Source organism: Molossus molossus, unplaced genomic scaffold, assembly GCF_014108415.1.
Source record: "Molossus molossus isolate mMolMol1 unplaced genomic scaffold, mMolMol1.p scaffold_m16_p_20, whole genome shotgun sequence".
NCBI lineage: Eukaryota > Metazoa > Chordata > Mammalia > Chiroptera > Molossidae > Molossus > Molossus molossus.
The window spans coordinates 15958016-15975346 of record NW_023425356.1 but is presented as its reverse complement, the minus strand read 5'-3'; the positions used below and the strand labels follow the sequence as shown (position 1 = coordinate 15975346).

Sequence of the window (17331 nt, the reverse complement as noted above, 5' to 3'; positions counted from 1 at the left end):
AGGTAGGCCTAGAGCAGGGGTGGGGAACCTTTTTTCTGTCCAGGGCCATTTGGATATTTATAACATCATTTGTGGGCCATACAAAATTATTAACGTAAAAATTAACCTGCTACTTACTACGCCCGACCAGTGTAGCTCAGTAGATTGAGCATTGTCCTATGGGCTGAGAGGTCCCGGTTCGATTCCCAGTCAGGGCACATGCCCAGGTTTCAGGCTTGATCCCCAGTAGGGGGGTGTGCAGGAGGCAGCCAATTGTTTCTCTCTCACACGGATGTTTCTATCTCTCTCCTTTCCTCTCTCTCTCTCTAAAAAAAATAAAAAATTAACCTGCTATATTTGGTCAGGCTAATTTGACCAAGCATGTGACGTTAGCTGGTATTGATTTCATGGGCCACATACAGCCCGCGGGGGACATTCCCCACCCCTGGCCTACAGGATCAAGTTAGACGAGAGGTTTTGAGGTGAGCCAGACACACATCCCCAACAACTGTGGGGAACAGCAAATCCAGAGATTCAGGAAACACCAAAAATAAAGCTAAGGAGGTAATAGAGGCAGCTCTGCCCCAAAGCCCCCTCTGGACATCAGGCCAGGCCTCGTTCTGACACATAAAGGGACTTGTCTTCCAATCAAAACACTGTCTTAGTACCATGGGTAACCTGCAGCTTCCCATGGGTATGAAACCAGATGAAAAGTGGCTATAAAACAAAACTATGGTCATGAAGCACAAAATGAATGCACCCTCTTCAACTATCAACACTACCGTTCTCCCTCCCACCCCAATATAAGGCCTCACATGAGCAAAAAACTTGTCAGAAAGGGATGGGGCTCCCACCTATCTTACATTATCATTGGTCAGAAAATAAGATAAAGTTGAAAATATCCAATTTCCAAAAGCTCACCTGTTGGCTGGATCACCACAGTGGCCACATCCACGGCTTTTTCTTGGATTTCTTGCCAGTTGCCTTGCTCTTCGATCCACTCACTGACAACACACTTGTAGGTGCCCTGGTCAGTGGCCAAGGCCCGGGACACAGAGAGGCGGTAGCCATCGTTCCCCACGGTGTCCAGGCGCACGTCGCCGCTGTGGTAGCGCTGCTCGTAGCTGGGGCCTGGGTGCAGCCGGCCCTCATGGGTCAGGGCGAGGACATTCTGTCGGGTGGAGCTGTGCTGCAGCTCCCAGAGCAGTGCCAGGTGAGTATGCAGCGGGGATGTGGCGGCAGCCGTGCAGCGCAGCTCGAAGGGCTCACCCAGGCGCAGGCCCAGGGGAGACGGTTGACTGGCAGCTACGTGCAGGGCATCAGCCAGCACTGGAGGTGGGGAGGGACAGACCGTCAGCAGAGCAGCTAAGCCCCCATCCCAGCAAGCACCAGCCACCTTTCTGGTTGTGACCAAGGACAAGTTCCTCCCCCCCTCCCTGTTCTAATGCCCAGATGGGCATGTTTTCCCATTTGGATTCATCTATAATCTTAATTGACTTTCTGACTTGAAAATGAAAGAAAAGGAAGAGGGCCTAATAAAATCCTCTGGTAGAAGGGGTGTGTGTGTGTGTGTGTGTGTGTGTGTGTGTGTGAAAACTGCCTTTTGGGAGTTGGATCTTGGTGACATCTTTCTGTCACACTTAAGGTACCCTTTACCTCTCTGTGCCTCAGTTTCCTCATCTCTGAAAAGGGATGCCAAGTGGACCTATCTCAGGAAGCTGACTGAGAGGTTCATTGAGTTATACAGGAAAGCGCCCAGGACGGTGCTGGCACTCAGCAATCACAATACAACCACCGGCCACAGTTGTCAAACTGTTAGCACCCAGCCTAGCTTAGGGAGCTGGAAGGATCTTCCGAGAGCTAATCCACAGAGCGAAGGTGGGCATGAGCTGCCTGTGCCTTGTGGCCTGGGAAATGCCTACAAGTGACTAGAGTGAGCAGAGTTTGCAGGTTGGGAACCCAACAAGGAAAACAGAAGCCTTAGCTCTTTGCTCTCTTTAGGCCCTCTGGAAAAGGGCTGGGCTCTTCTATAGAGTCTAGAAAAAGAGGGCCAGAGATCAAGGAAATTCGATGAGTGCGCTTTTGGAAGAGAAGTAACCTGGGGGGGGGGGGGGTGTCTCTTCCAAGGGATAGGGACAATCTCTCAGATTTGTCTATGAGCTGGATGAGAGAATGCGCAAACACCACGATTCATCATCTCTCTGGTTTTCCCCACCATTCACATTCAGAAACTAATTTTGTGTCTTTGAGGAGCTACTCAGAAAAATAGAAAAAAAACTTACATATTTAGAAAGACCCATCTCTACTATAAAACAAATATAATGACCTTCTAGTATATACTTCAGTCTGTGATTCCAGCTAACATGACTTGGTCTCCAAGGCCTGTTATCCCTCAGGGTACACATGAACAGCTTCAAGACCCACAAAGTTGAAGTCCAGACAGATTCTGGACCATGTATGGCAGCTTTCAAAGGCTTCACCTGGGCAGCCAATCAGCCTCTTTCATTGGCCATCCACCTGCTTTCAATTACAAGGGGAAATGGGTGCATGTGACATAATGGAGGCGTAGCATGTGTGTGCCGATTATATAAAAAGCAATGCAGCCCTGCCTGGTTTGGCTCAGTGGTTGGCGCGATGGCCTGTGGACCAAAGAGTTCCAGGTTCGGTTCCCGCTAGGGGCATGTACCCCAAAAAAAAAAAAAAAAAAAAAAAATGCATTATTTAACTGCAATGCAAGAATATCTTACAGGACATTTTTTTCTAAAAGACATATTAGGATTTTCCATAGGACTAGGAAGAAGTAAGGGAAGAGGTAGATTTGATGTTTTCATACCTACATAATGGACAGGACTGTTTTATCCCCTCATAAGTCAAATGGGGGAATGGTATCTGAGATATGTAGGGTTCTATAAACTGTTACTGAGAGAACCAATCCCCTCATTTAGATCATCATGTACATCTTCTACTTTCTTGATTGTTAAATATATTCCTACCCTGATATCAATTCTTTCTGGAACAAGGTAGGGTACAAATAAGTGCATAATTAATAAAAATAACAACAATAATGTTTCTATTTGGTTAGCCCCAAATTAAAATGATTTGTCTGCCCTGGCCGGTTTGGCTCAGCGATTAGAGAGTTAGCCTGCGGTCCAGAGAGATGTACCTCGGTTGCAGTTTGTCCCCAGCCCTGGTTGGGTCGTGCTGGTGGCAACCACTCGATGTGTCCCTTTCACGTCGATTTCTCTCTCTCTCTCTCTCTCTCCTTCCCACTCTATCTGAACAAAAAATGGAAAAATGTCCTCGGGTGAGGATTAAAATAAATAAATAAATAAATAAGATTTGTCTTTTGCTCACTTATTAATTAGCTGTGTGATTTTAAATAATTAACCTCTGCTCTCCCATTTCCTTTTATGTAAATTAAGGAAATATCCTGCCCTACCTTCTTCACTGAATTCAGAGAACTGAATGTGTAAGCAAATCTAACAGGGCTTGAAAATGGGAAAAAAACAAAAACAGTGCCGATAAACAAGGTGTGAAGACTTGCACAGCCAGGCCAATCAGCTCGCAGTGCCCCGTCATAAGCTAGCAGTGACTGCATCACTCTTTCTCTACATGTAACCCATAAAACTGCTACAACTAACAGGTACTCAGGGCACACAGAAAGACAAGATCCTTGAAGTATGTTATTCCCATAAAGCCAAACATTATCATCATAACCTCCCTCTCATTGCAAACATTCACTGAATGCTTCTGTTGCAGTTTCGTGGCTTCACACATGCTAGCTCCCTGTCCTCACCGCCTTTAAGAAAGGCTCTGTTACAGAGGAGGAAGCTGATGCAGCGTGCCCACAGCCACATAGCTGACAAAAGGTAGAGCCAGTCACTGGTCTCAATGAGTGCACGAAATCTGGCTCAGAACTGGGCCCTACCACCACACCCTGCTGCCTCCAACTCACCAGCTAGGGGTTGACTCAGAATCCTAGTGAAGAGAAGGGACCCTTGGAGGCCAGCTGACCCATCCCCTGCCTTTAATCAGGTAAGATGCTGTTACTCCATTAGAGGAGGAAGCAGGGCCCCTGAGGCGTTAAGTTTCTTGACAAAGTCACCTACAGCCAAGTGGCAGGGGCAAGTCAGGCCCCTGGCATAGCGACCCCCCATGAGGATGTACCTTTCACCTGCACCGTATCCTCATAGTTGCCCTGGACGGTGGCATCCGTGCTGGGGGTTGAACACTTGTAGTGGCCTTGGTCCGAAGGTTGGACGTTCTTTATGTGGAGCTCCACGGCATCATTGGCAGTTCGCCTCAAAAGGATCTCACCTCTCTGCAGGCGCTCCCGGTACAGCTGGGCTGGGAAGCCCACCTCCCAGGTGCTGGCAAGCTCCACAAAACTGCTCCCCAAAGATGAGAAGCTCCAGTCAAAGTTTTGCTCACTGGGGCCGTCATAATCGCTGACATTGCAGGGGATGACCAGCTCAGTGCCCACCACCCGCACCAGGCTCCCGGTGGGGACTCTCACCACACGCCCTCGACAAAGAGCTGCAATGACAAAAGAAAGGTGGGTCTTGAATCAGGCCAGGTCTTCCCCGTACAAACCTGTGGATGCACCTGTTTGCAGGCACATGGCAGAGACATGACATCTGAACAGCTGGGAGAAACGGTGTCCTGCCTGTGTCTGTGTAAAAGGTCATCCTTGGACCCATGAGTCAGGAGTACACCAGAAATGAGTACCTCTCATTCAACAGTTTCCTAGGATTTTCAGGGAGGAAGACAAGCATTTAAAGTAAGAGAACCATAAACCTGAATAGTTCCTTCCCTCCCGTTACTATTTAACATACCATTACCACTCACTGGGATATAGAAAGAAAAGGACACAGCTAATCAAGTATTTACACTTCTACTCACCCTGTACCAGCCCTCGTCCCTAGAGACCATTCCTTGGGGCTCCTGAGACTGATTTACATTGATGGATGTCAATGTTTAAGTCCTACACCATCCTGCTGATAAAATGATTTAACTCTGATTATCTGACATTGCCTATAAATTATTTTTAAAATATGACGACTCTACCAAGTATTAATTTTCTATTTTCTGGCTCATTTCCTTCTCCCTACCCTTCACTCAGATCTAAATTCAGAATGAGGATAGAAAAACACAAAGGGAGAAAGTGCCTGTCTGGCTGGTTGCTGGGCTGGGTGTTGTTAGGGATGCAGCCACTTGCCAGGGACAAGACCATGGACAAAGCCAAGAGTTCACTGGCATTCTTGTGTGACCTTTGACGTCTTCATTGCAATGAAATTTGGCACAGTTTTCACAGTGCATTTACTACCTGTGTTTAGCATTGTATTCCAGACCAAGTGAACTTGCATGACGCTTCCTGATGTGCTATGAATAAGACACACAGGAGAGAGCATGGGCTCTGAAATCAAGGAGACTCAAGTTTGAATCTGGGAGACCTCTCAGCTTGGCCTTCCAATTACAAAATGGGGCAAGAAGGACTGAATGAGTTCATGAAATGAAATGCCTGAGAGTCCACCATATAAAAAGAACTCAACAAAATGGGAACTTCTATTATTTATTTCCAATTTTGTGTTTTTATCATTTGTTATGGGTAGAATTGTGTCCCCCTCTCTCCCAAAATAGAAATGTTGAAGGCCTAGCTGCCAGCACCTCAGAATGTGACCTTGTTTAGAAATAGGGTCACTGCAGATGTAATTAGTTAAGTTGTGATGAGGTCATACTGGAGTAGAGTGGCCCCTGATCCAATAACTGGTGTCCTTAAAAGGGGGGGGGGGGGGCGACTTAGACAAAGCCATGCACACAGAGAGAACACCATGAGAAGATAAAGACAGAAGGGGGGATACATTCACACACCAAGGGACCCTAAAGATTGCCGGCAAGCCACAAGAAGCTAGGGACAGGCATGGAACGGTCTCCCTCACAGCCCTCAACAGGAACCACCCCGCTGACACCTGGACTGCTGGTCTCCAGACCGTGAGACAACACATTTCTGTTGGTAAGACGCCCAGTTTGTGGTGCCTTGTTACAGCAGCCCCGGCAAACGAATACACAATTGTTACTTGTTTTTCAAACTCGTTGCCACTGTTCAGTAAGTTGTAAAATGAATTTATAGTGGTTATGATCAACACATGTGTGCTTTAATAAAATCAAACAGACTAGAAAATATTAGAGTCCATTACATTTAGTGAGAAATAACTCGTATTTCATTGTTTTGTTAGGTAAACAAAGGTATACCACATTATGAAGAACACCTTTTATCCTAATTTGTGTCAGGATGAAAAAAATGTTGAGGGATGCTTTTTAAAAACCATCTCGTTTCCCCCACCCCTTATCATTTACTTGGAGACAGAAAAAAGGAAACAGCCACATAAGAGAAATAGTTATGGTGTTAGTGGGTGCTTTGAGCTGAAAGCTGACTGCTTTCCCCTCCCAGCCAGCCAGAGCAGGTCCAGTCTGATCCCGTTCTAAAGAAAAGCTGCTGTACCCTAAATCATTCTCCTTAAAATGTGACTGCTACTGGTAACTCAGAACTATGGGTCACATTTCTTCCCATGGAAAACAGTACTACCAACCCCAATAAGGCTGAAGCATGCTGCTGCTTTCTTCCAGGGATGTGCCCATAGGATGATGTCCATGACCTCACACCTAGTACTTCCTACAAACACTGCTCCATGGCTGCTGCCCAGCATTCCTTAAGTGCCCCTCAGATGGGGCTGACCATGCACCCCCAGACCTCAGGATGTACACTGGAGCTGAAACCAGGTAAATTCAAATCCTCCTGGTTTGTTTTTTTTTTTTTCCTCACCTGAGGACATTTTTTTCCATTTTTTGTTCAGGTAGAGTGGGAGGGAGAGAGAGGAACAGAGAGAGAGAGAGAAACATCGATGTGAAAGGAACACATCGAGTGGCTGCCACCCGCACAACCGACCAGGGCCGGGGACAAACTGCAACCGAGGTACGTGCCCTTAGCGGGAACCGAACCCGGGCCTCTCTGGACCGCAGGCCGACGCTCTAACCACTGAGCCAAACCGGCCAGGGCCTCCTGGTTCGTTTTTGTTGAAGCTTCTTAGGAAGACACTTTTACTTCTGGAAACAGGGTACTATAGAGGATTTGCTCTGAAGTTGCAGTTGGGCAGCCCTCCTGACAAGATGAGGAAGCCATCTATAGTAGAAGAGACCCAGGCCAACAATACTAGGACCAGAGAGGTGGAGGAACATGCCCTAGTGACCTGATGACATCATCTCAGTCACTGGATCTAGCCACATATTCTAAATCATTCCATACTCACTCAGATCCACACATGCACATACATGCGCGCACACACACGCACACACACGCACGCACGGGCGTACACACACACACACACACGCCTCTTCCTCTGGACATTTCAGTTTCTTGCCGTTTCTCTCACCCCTACTTATGTTCCTTAAGCTAATTTCTGTCAGTGGCAATTCAGGGCATTGAAATAATACATAACTACCCAGCAGTGAAGCCGTCATCAGCACAACTCTCAAAGAAAATGTGATCTCTTTTTCAATTTAATGTTGGAGACGACCAGACAATTCTGAATCTCCCTAAGAAACCTTTCAGAAGGAAGTGTTAAGTTGAAGATCTTTAGGAGGCAATAGTGCCTAACCTCCTTGTGCCCAAGTTTCCTCATCTGAGAAATGGAGATAATAGTTACCACAATCCCCCCATAGGACTTACCACACAGCTCTCATGACAATGCCTAATGAGTGGTAAGGGTATGTGGTTATCTGTTTTGCAGGCCGCCTCCAGAATATACCTGATCACATCAATGACATTCTTTCTTTGATAAGGTTTGCAAAGGAGTCTCCTAATGTATAAATTTTTTCAATTCCTATCCCTGGTCATTGACAACTACCCCAAAGGGCCCTCAGGTACAGACTACATCCCTTGTAGGGTCTCTATCTTTATTCTTAAAGATTGGAGCTTGGGAAACTGACCCAGCTCTTTGTCTCTCCAATCCTGCTTCCACATGGTTGCCGATATCATCTTTTTAACATACAGACCATGTCACTTCCCTGGTCCAAAGTCTTCAATGGCTCCTTATCACCTACTGGACACAATCTATCTTCCAGATGCCCCCACTTGAATCACCCTGGTTCAAGCCACCATCTCTCTCACCAGAAGTATTCTAACAACCTCTCAACTGGCCTCCTGGTTTCTACTCTGGACCTCTACTCTCAAAGTGATCTTTTAATAACTTAAGTTGTATGATGTCATTACCCTGCTCAAAACTTTCCAATCATTCCCATTTCACCCATATAAAAGTCAAAATCCTCCTGGAGGCCACCAAGACCTAACATCTGGCTTTTCTCAAAACTCCTGCTCCTCCCCCATTGACTCCCTCCACTGTATTTCAGCCATGCTCTCTTCCTATGGTTTCTTGAACAAACCAGACCCACTACAACCTCAGGGCTGTTGCACATTTCCCCAGCCCAGAGCATTCTCACTCACCTCTGGCTTCTTCACCAGCTTCAGATCTTTACTCCAATGTCACCTTATTAGTGAGGCCTTTCCTAAGCACCTTAAAATCCCACCCCTCCATTATTTTTTATCCTCACCCGAGGACATTTTTCCATTTTTTGTTCAGATAGAGTGGGAGGGAGAGAGAGGGAGAGGGAGAGAGAGAGGGAGAGGGAGGGAGGGAGAGAGAGAGAGGGAGAGAAACATCGACGTGAAAGGGACACATCGAGTCCAACCAGGGCTGGGGACAAACTGCAACTGCGGTACGCACCCTTAGTGGAACTGAACCCGGGTCTCTCTGGACCGCAGGCCGACACTCTAACCGCTGAGCCAAACCGGCCAGGGCCCACCCCACATTTTTACTCCTGCCAAATTTTCTTCGTCTCACTTATCACTAATATATTTTATGTACATTTATATAGTTTTACTATTATTTATTTTCTGTCTCTTCCCACTAGAATGTAAGTTCCATATGAACAGTGATTTTGTGTGTGTGTGTGTGTGTGTGTGTGTGTGCGCGCCTGTTTTGTTCATTGCTGAATTCCAGTGCCTAGTACATAATAGTTGTTCAATAAATATTTGCAAAATGAGTGACTGAATAAACAACATACAAGATCATGCATGGTCTGGCCCATGGCTAGCACTCCAGCTTCTTCTCAGACCATTCTCCCACCCTGTAATGCTTAGATTCCAACCAAATGACCCTTTGTTTTCTGAAAATGCCATGCTCTCTTGTGCCCCATAGCCTCTGCTTCTTTGCCTCCGTGAGCTGAAATGCCCACCCCGCCAGCAACCTCTCAGCCTCTTGCAAGAAGCAACTCCAGCATCGCTTCCTCTGTGAAGCCTTCTCATCTCTCCTGGGACCACTCAGGCACTCCTGCCTCCATGCTCCAACTCAACCTGAGAAAGTACCTCCGATGCTGGCTATGTTATAGTGCTGCTGGGAAAAGCAAAGCAGATATGAACAGATGCTTAAAAGATCAAATTCTAATCTACAAAGATATACACCCAAGCTGTGTCTTGAGTACAGAACTCAGCTGTCCCCTCAGCCATGCAAATCAAGATTTTAAATTCCGGTAACAGAATTTTAACTTACTACAAGCAATCTGGTATTTAGCAGATTTCCTTTAATAGTGTTAAATAACAGCTAATATTTTTAAATAAATATAAATGGTAAAAAATAAAACATATGCCTCTTTTCAAATCAAAAAAATATCTGCACTGCCACACATTGCCAATTTTTGTCCAAACCTCTTGTAACAGTTGATAACAGAGGAAAAGAATAAAAATTTCCTCTGGTTTTCTAAATTCTACCAGCATTTCAAATTAAGAGTCCTAAGCATGTTGGTATCTGAACTATTACTAATCTCATTCTTCATCAAAAGTCTTACTAAGTAATGAATTAAAATTATGGTTTGTTTTCAAGGGTCTATATAAGGAACCATCACAGGAAAAGCATTTCTTTATCACCCTTAAAAGTAATAGGACACTGTTGTGCTGTTCAATGACACAAAAATCCCTATGATAAAATTCCCTTAGAATCAGTACCAGAACAAAATCTGTTGATGGACCACTATTATTTCCTCAGAGGACAAGAACTCTATCAGTGTTTCTTACCACTCAAACCAGAGTACCTTTGATATGCAAAACAAAATAATGGCTTTATTTATTTATTTATTTATTTATTTTTGTAATCCTTACCCAAGGATATGTTTTGTTTTTAATTAATTTTTGTTACAGATGTTTCTCTTTTTCCCCCATTGACACCCTCCTCCCGATCCCACCCCCTTCACAGCATTGTTGTCTATGTCCATTGGTTATGCATATATGCTATAAATTCTTTATCTCTTCCCTCCTCCCTGCCCCCCACCCCCACCTTCTCTGAGGTTTGTCCATCTGAACCCTACTTCTATGTCTATTAGGGTCTATTTTGTTCATCTACTTATTTTGTTCATTATATTCCACATATAAGTGAGATCATGTGATATTTGTCTTTCTCTAATTGGCTTATTTTGCTTAGCATAATACTCTCCAGGTCCCTCCATGTGTCTCAAAAGATAAGAGATCTTTCTTTCTTTCTTTTTTTGGGGGGGTACATGCGCCTAGAGGGAACCGAACCCAGGACTCTCTGGTCCGCAGGCTGACGCTCCAACCTCTGAGCCAAACCGTCCAGGGCAAGAGATCTTTCTTTCTTACAGCTGCATAGTATTCCATTGTGCATATGTACCACAACTTTTTCATCCACTCATTTATTGATGGACACTTGGGCTGTTTCCAGATCTTAGCAATTATAAATAGCACTGCTATGAACATAGGGGTACATATATTCTTTCTGATTGGTGTTTCAGGCTTCTTAGGATATATTCCTAGTAGTGGGATCACTGGGTCAAATGGTAGTTCAATTTTTAATTTTTTGAGGAAACATATTGTTTTCCATAGTGGCTGCACCAGTCTGCATTTACACCAGCGGAGTACTATCCCCTTTTCTCCACAGCCTCGCCAGCACCTGTTTGATGATTTGTTGATGGCAGCAAGGATATGTTTTTTTTAATTGATTTCAGAGAGAGGGTAGGGAAGAAAAAGAGAAACATCGATGTGAGAGAGACCCATCGATCGATCGCCTCCCACATAACTCTGATCAGGGCCAGGGATTGAACCTGCAACACAGGTATGTGACCTTGACTGAGAATCAAACCTACAACCCTTTGGTCCTAGGGCCGATGCTCTAACCACTGAGCAATAGTGGCCAGAGCTTATGTGTCCTTCCGTACCTTAGCTTTGAGGAAGTCCTGTACTAAATATAATGGTCAACTATGGAAACCACCCATAGTTTAAATTTCTAATAAATACCTCCTTCCTCTGTCTCTACACCTTTCTCTGCCTTCCCTGCTATCCTTGTACTTTTTATTTTTTACCCTTATTTTAAGGTTTTTATTGCATGCATATGTGTATTTCATTGCAAATTGTCTCACATACCTTTTTGGGAGGATGGGGTAAGTAAGATATAAATTTCAAAAGACCCATAAAATAATCGAGATTTCCACTTTCAGGAGATTTTTGCTTTCTGGTATGACAGAGTAGCTTGTGTCAGAGTAGCTTGTGTCAGATCAACTCCTACCCTGAGATCGGCTACAAAAGATGGATAGATTACAAGAAACAGATAACTGAATGCATTGGTGAGCAATCCAGAATCAAGGGGCCAAGACCACAGAAATATCCAAGGTGGACCTGACAATGTTTTTTCTCTTGAGACATTTGCCAATTTTAAGAGGTGTAGGTCAGAGGCTAAGTAAATTTAGTAGCTCAGAGATGCCAGCACCTTATGCGACCAAAGAAGACAACTGAAGTTCAGGCCCACTAAGAAAGTCATAATTTGAGGAGTCCAGATCCTAAGGGAAAAGGCAACAGTGGAGAAATGAGTCAAACAGAAGGGAGACTGACATTATAAAAGCTGCTTAGGGGTGGTGGGGATGTGAGTGGCTGAGACGCTAAGCACAAAGTAAATACTAAGAGGCTAAAAGGTTAAGCAAAGTTTTCCAACTATCTCACAGTACTGGCGAAATAACTGGAATTCCAAGTTCACAAAGGAAGGTAGACTATATGTAGTAAACACTCAAACTTTCAATTACAACCCGTGGAGTAAAGCTCAAAAACAACTAGCTCTCATCAATACTGAAATCCAGCCCTGGCCAGTTTGGCTCAGCGGTTAGAGCGTCGGCCTGCGGTCTGGAGAGACCCGGGTTCGGTTCCCGCTAAGGGCACGTACTTCGGTTGCAGTTTGTCCCTGGCCCTGGTTGGTCGTGCGGGTGGCAGCCACTCGATGTGTCCCTTCGCGTCGATGTTTCTCTCTCTCTCTCCCTTCCTCTCTCTCCCTCCCACTCTATCTGTACAAAAAATGGAAAAATATCCTCGGGTGAGGATAAAAAAAAAAAAAAATACTGAAATCCAGTCTTAAAGCACCTCAGTTCCTCATTGGATTATGGTTTTATTTGCTTCTTTTACTCTACAAGCCTACCAGGAAAACTAAAAAAGTAAATCTTGGGGAAAAGAAACAGAGCCTCTATAATTTTTCAATATTCAATCACAACTTATCAGACATTCCAAACAACAGGACCTAATGACAGAAAACAAGAGAAAAAAACAGACAATAGAAACAGATCCACAGGGATCCAGATATTGGTGTTATCAGACATGGATTTAACCACAATTAGTTTACTAAAGAAACAGACAATAGAATTTCACCCTTTCACTAAAATCTATTGAAATAATCAAACTAAAATTAGAGAACTAAAAAAAAATAGATATATCTAGCCCTGGCCAGTTTGGGTCAATGGTTAGAGCGTCAGCCTGCAGTCCAGAGAGACCCAGGTTCGGTTGCCGCTAAGGGCACATACCTCAGTTGCAGTTTATCCCTAGCCCTGATTGGTCGTGCGGGTGGCAGCCACTCAATGTGTCCCTTTCACATCGATGTTTCTCTCTCTCTCTCTCTCTCTCTCTCTCCCTCTCTCTCCCTCCCACTCTGTTTGAACAAAAAATGGAAAAATGTCCTCGGGTGAGGATAAAAAAAAAATAGATGTATCTAAAATTAAGAGTTCAAAAAATGGATTTGATAGCAGAAGGTACAGCAAAGAAATCAGTATAATTTAACCAAACTGAAGCCCAGGGTGTAGAAAAGGATGAAAAGAGAGACACGAGAGACAGTAAAAGAGCTCAAACATATAATAGAGTCCCAGGAGGAGAAATAATATAGTAGAATCAGGCAGAGTGAATTTTTGAAGACATAATGGCTAAGAGGTTTCTTAAACTAACAATAGGCAGCATACAACAGTTTCAGGAAGTGCTATGTGTCTCCCCAGCAAGGTGGCTCAGTTGGTTGGCACATCATCCCATACACCCAAAAGTGGTGGGTTTGATCCCAGGTCAGGGCACACAGGGAGGCAACCAATCAATGTTTGTTTTTCTCTGTCTCTCTCTCAGAATCGGTTTTAAAAGAAGTGCTATGTATCATAAGCAGTACAAACACAAAGAAAACCACATCTAGGTATATAACCTAACTGACAGGCAGAGAAGGGAGCAACAAGAGAAGGGAGCAACAGTACACTGACAGCTGACTTTCAACAGAAAAGACACTCATAAGACAATGGAATGACATCTTTATTTTTTAATATGCTTTTATTGATTTTTTAAACAGAAAGGGGAAGAGAGAAACATCAATCAGCTTCCTCCTGCTCACCCCCTAGTGGGGATTAAGCCAACAGCCCAGGCATGTGCCCTGATTGGGAATGAAACCAGGACCTCTCAGTCCACAGGACTGAGCTCAATTCACTGAGCCACATCTGCTGGGCTGGAATGACATCTTTAAAGTGATGAAAGAAGACAGCCAATCCAAAATTATACACAGAAAAAAAATCCTTTAAAAAAAAGCTATAATAAATATGCTTCAACCAACTTTCAACAAGGGAAAGAGAATAAAAAGAAACACTAAAGAAATAACAAAAAGAAATACTAAAAGAGGTTCTTCAAATAAAAAGAAAGGTAGACAGGCAGAATAAAAGGTACCTATGTGAATAAGCCTACTGAATACTGATGCTATACTACAGTATCAATAATGTCTTCTGGAATTTAAAAATATGTGCAGAATTAAAATATATGACATCAATAGCACAAAAAGTGAGGGAGAAAGGAATAAATGGAGCTTAACTGTTCTAAGGTCTTGCATTATCCTGGAGTGATAAAAGGGCCACCAAAAGACACTAATAAGTCCACAATGCATGTTCTAATCTCTAGAATAACCACAAAAACAAAAGAATGCTAACAAGTAAACTAATGGAGGGTAAACGGAAATAATAAAAAATACTTGATTAATCAAAGAATCCATAATTTCAACTAAAATCATATAAGCATTTCTCAAGTATTTATTTTGTGATGTGTTCATTTTGATTTGTCATTACATTATCTTTCAATAAGATTGGAATAATAATATACTGCATCTCCTTGATATGTCATGCACTGAGGTAGCAACTATTCATAATTCATCTTAATTAATCCACAGAATAGAACTATAGGTAGATACTACCACCCCTATCATAGAACTGAGGAAACAGAGGACTGAAACTGAGGAAACTGAGACTCAGAGAAGTTAATCAACTTGCTGAAGGTCATAACAGCTATTAAGTGAGGGCCTCAAACCAGGTTTATCTGGCCTATCTATACACTGCATAATCAAGACAAAGTCAGGCTGGGCTGCTTCGCCTTCAACTGTGCTGTTGACATTACCACCTTCTGTTGATTTTGTCTTTGCTCTGAGTAGGAAGGAGAAAGTTTGAAATTCCCTATAAAACATTTCAAATTCTCCAAGGGCAATGCCAACCAGATAGGCAGCAAAGTAACAGAAATGAGTTACTAAGAGAAGAAATATATATTCTCAAGATGAAGTAGATAGATGAGAGAAATAGAGAAATGGGATTGTTAAAAATACCTTCCAGGTTCTTCAACTTATTTAAAATAAGGTATCTTAGAAAAAAAGATACTAACTCTAATATCTCACACTTTCATATTCAAAAAAAGTAAAGGGAATTCTCTTCCCAAGTCATATAGAAAGCACTTTTGGAAGCCCACCACTCTGACTTTTCAGCAGTGCAGATAATTAATAATCAAGAGGTCATTGTTTTCAGATAAACATTTGCCTATCTTTGAAGTACCCAAGAAGATAATTAAATGCCTTTGACTTTCTTCTGACATGTAGACTGGATGGGGGCAGGCAAGTTTTTCAAGGTAACCTATTCCTGCAACGTTTAGTTCAATAAGCATGATTGGCAACCTTGAGGAACCATTAAGGGAGAAAAGCTAATAAACAGAATTTATCTACCCTCTTCCACCCCCTCATGATAGCCATGGGAAATAGATTTTATTTCTTGGGTTATCATCCACATTATTCTAAATCAAGACCTGCAAACTACAGCAAAGGATTTTTGCAATTGCTCAAATTTTATCATCTCACTGAACTGACCATAAGCAAACAGCCTGACTTTCCAATCTGAGTCATTTGGAAATATTGGCAGTTTTGAATCCAGCGGTATAGGTAGAGCTGAATTACTGAAACCAGAGAACTTATGGTATTTTAGTTTGCCTTATAAAGGGACACCTGAGTATCCCTGCCTGAGACCTTATAAGACCTTTAAGAGACTGGAGGCTTATGGATTTCCACAGGGAGTTCCCAGTACACATGTGAGCTAGAAGTGAACACAGAGGTCAAGTTCCCAGTCTGCTGTGAGCTAGAAGTAAACACAGAGGTCAAACTTGTAAACTTTTATAGAGCCTTTATTGGCATATCTGACTCAACTAATGAAAAACCTTTGTCTCTTCACATCTGCCACTGAGAGGCCTGGCAGGAAGGGACTGAGCCAGCTTTCATCTAGCCAGTCCCTGAGTGATGAAAATGCAGCAATGTGCACATTAAACAAGTCGCAGCCAGCAGAGAATGTGTAATGAAGTCACATATGGCTGTACTTCAAAATCCCATCTGATTCAACTAAAGCAGGCCTTATCTTTTTTTTCTAAAAGATTCAGCTAAGACCTCACTGAGATACACTAGACAAATATAATGTTACTCTTTCAACAAACAAGTATTGAGCAAGAAGCCCCAGTGCCCGATGATCTGCGAGAGAGAAAGGTAAACCAGCCTCTTTTGAGGGACTTACGTGTGATATGTTAAGGGTCAGAGGTGTACATAAAAATTGTAACATAAGAAAGGATATCAGTAACCAAAGAGGGGCACTAACAAGTGCCATGGAGTTCAAAAGTGAGGTATGTCCATCCAAAGATTGGTGAAAAGCTTCATGCATTGTCAACATTTGAATTGAGCCTTTGAAAAATGGTTGAGGCCCTGGCCGGTTTGGCTCAGCGGTTAGAGCGTCGGCCTGCGGTCCGGAGAGACCCGGGGTTCGGTTCCTGCTAAGGGCACGTACTTCGGTTGCAGTTTGTCCCCGGCCCTGGTTGGTCGTGTGGGTGGCAGCCACTCGATGTGTCCCTTCACGTCGATGTTTCTCTCTCTCTGTTCCTCTCTCTCCCTCCCACTCTACCTGAACAAAAAATGGAAAAATGTCCTCGGGTGAGGATAAAAAAAAAAAAAAAAAAGAAAAATGGTTGAGGTGGGGGCAGGGAGGGAAGGTTGGGCAGGGGACACCAAGGAGGAAGGTGACTAGAGTCAAAAGGCAGAGCATAAGCAAAGACCTCAGAGGGGACCTGTGGAGTGGCACGGAGTGGGGTGATTAGAGCAGAATGAAGCGGACAAAGCCAATCAGTTGGGAATCCTCTACAAGAGGACAGAAGAGAGGTAGGAAGAACAAGGGCAATTCAGGAAACAGAAGGGCAGCAGCTCTGAGAGCCATGCTAAAAGGGTCCACTGACAGACCCGTCAAAGGAAAGCTAATAGCTGGGAAGGAAACACAGTGAAGAAACATAGTCAGTGAGATTTAGACAACTCGAAGGATCCATGAGGTGGTGGGAATAGAATCCCCCAAAAGATATCTGAGCCTCAAATGAATGTGGAATCACAGGCTTGAGGGAGACAGGTGAAGAGATGCCTAAAAGTGAAGATGTGGAACCCTGGCCAGTTTGGCTCAGCAATTAGTGTCGGCCCTATGACAAAAGAGGCCCGGGTTTGATTCTGGCCAAGGGCATGCACCTTGGTTGTGGTTCATCCCGGCATCAGTTGGGGTCATGCGAGTGGCAACCAATCGATGTGTCCCTCTCACATAGATGTTTCTCTCTCTCTCTCTCTCACTCCCCCTTTTTCCCTCCCTCCTACTCTATCTGAAGATAAATGGAAAAATATCCTTGGG

General features: G+C 43.8%; 1 protein-coding gene across 1 annotated transcript in view; it reads right to left on the bottom strand.

Annotated features, from left to right (window-relative positions):
* The window catches only part of PTGFRN (prostaglandin F2 receptor inhibitor), an 87641-nt gene that overhangs the window by 48379 nt on the left and 21931 nt on the right, over positions 1-17331 (bottom strand). Inside the window, exons 2-3 of the mRNA XM_036273623.1 lie at positions 4147-4515; positions 901-1308 (exon numbers count right to left, since the gene is read on the bottom strand). Coding sequence (XP_036129516.1) covers positions 901-1308; positions 4147-4515 — 777 coding nt within the window. The remainder of the gene's footprint in view (positions 1-900; positions 1309-4146; positions 4516-17331) is intronic.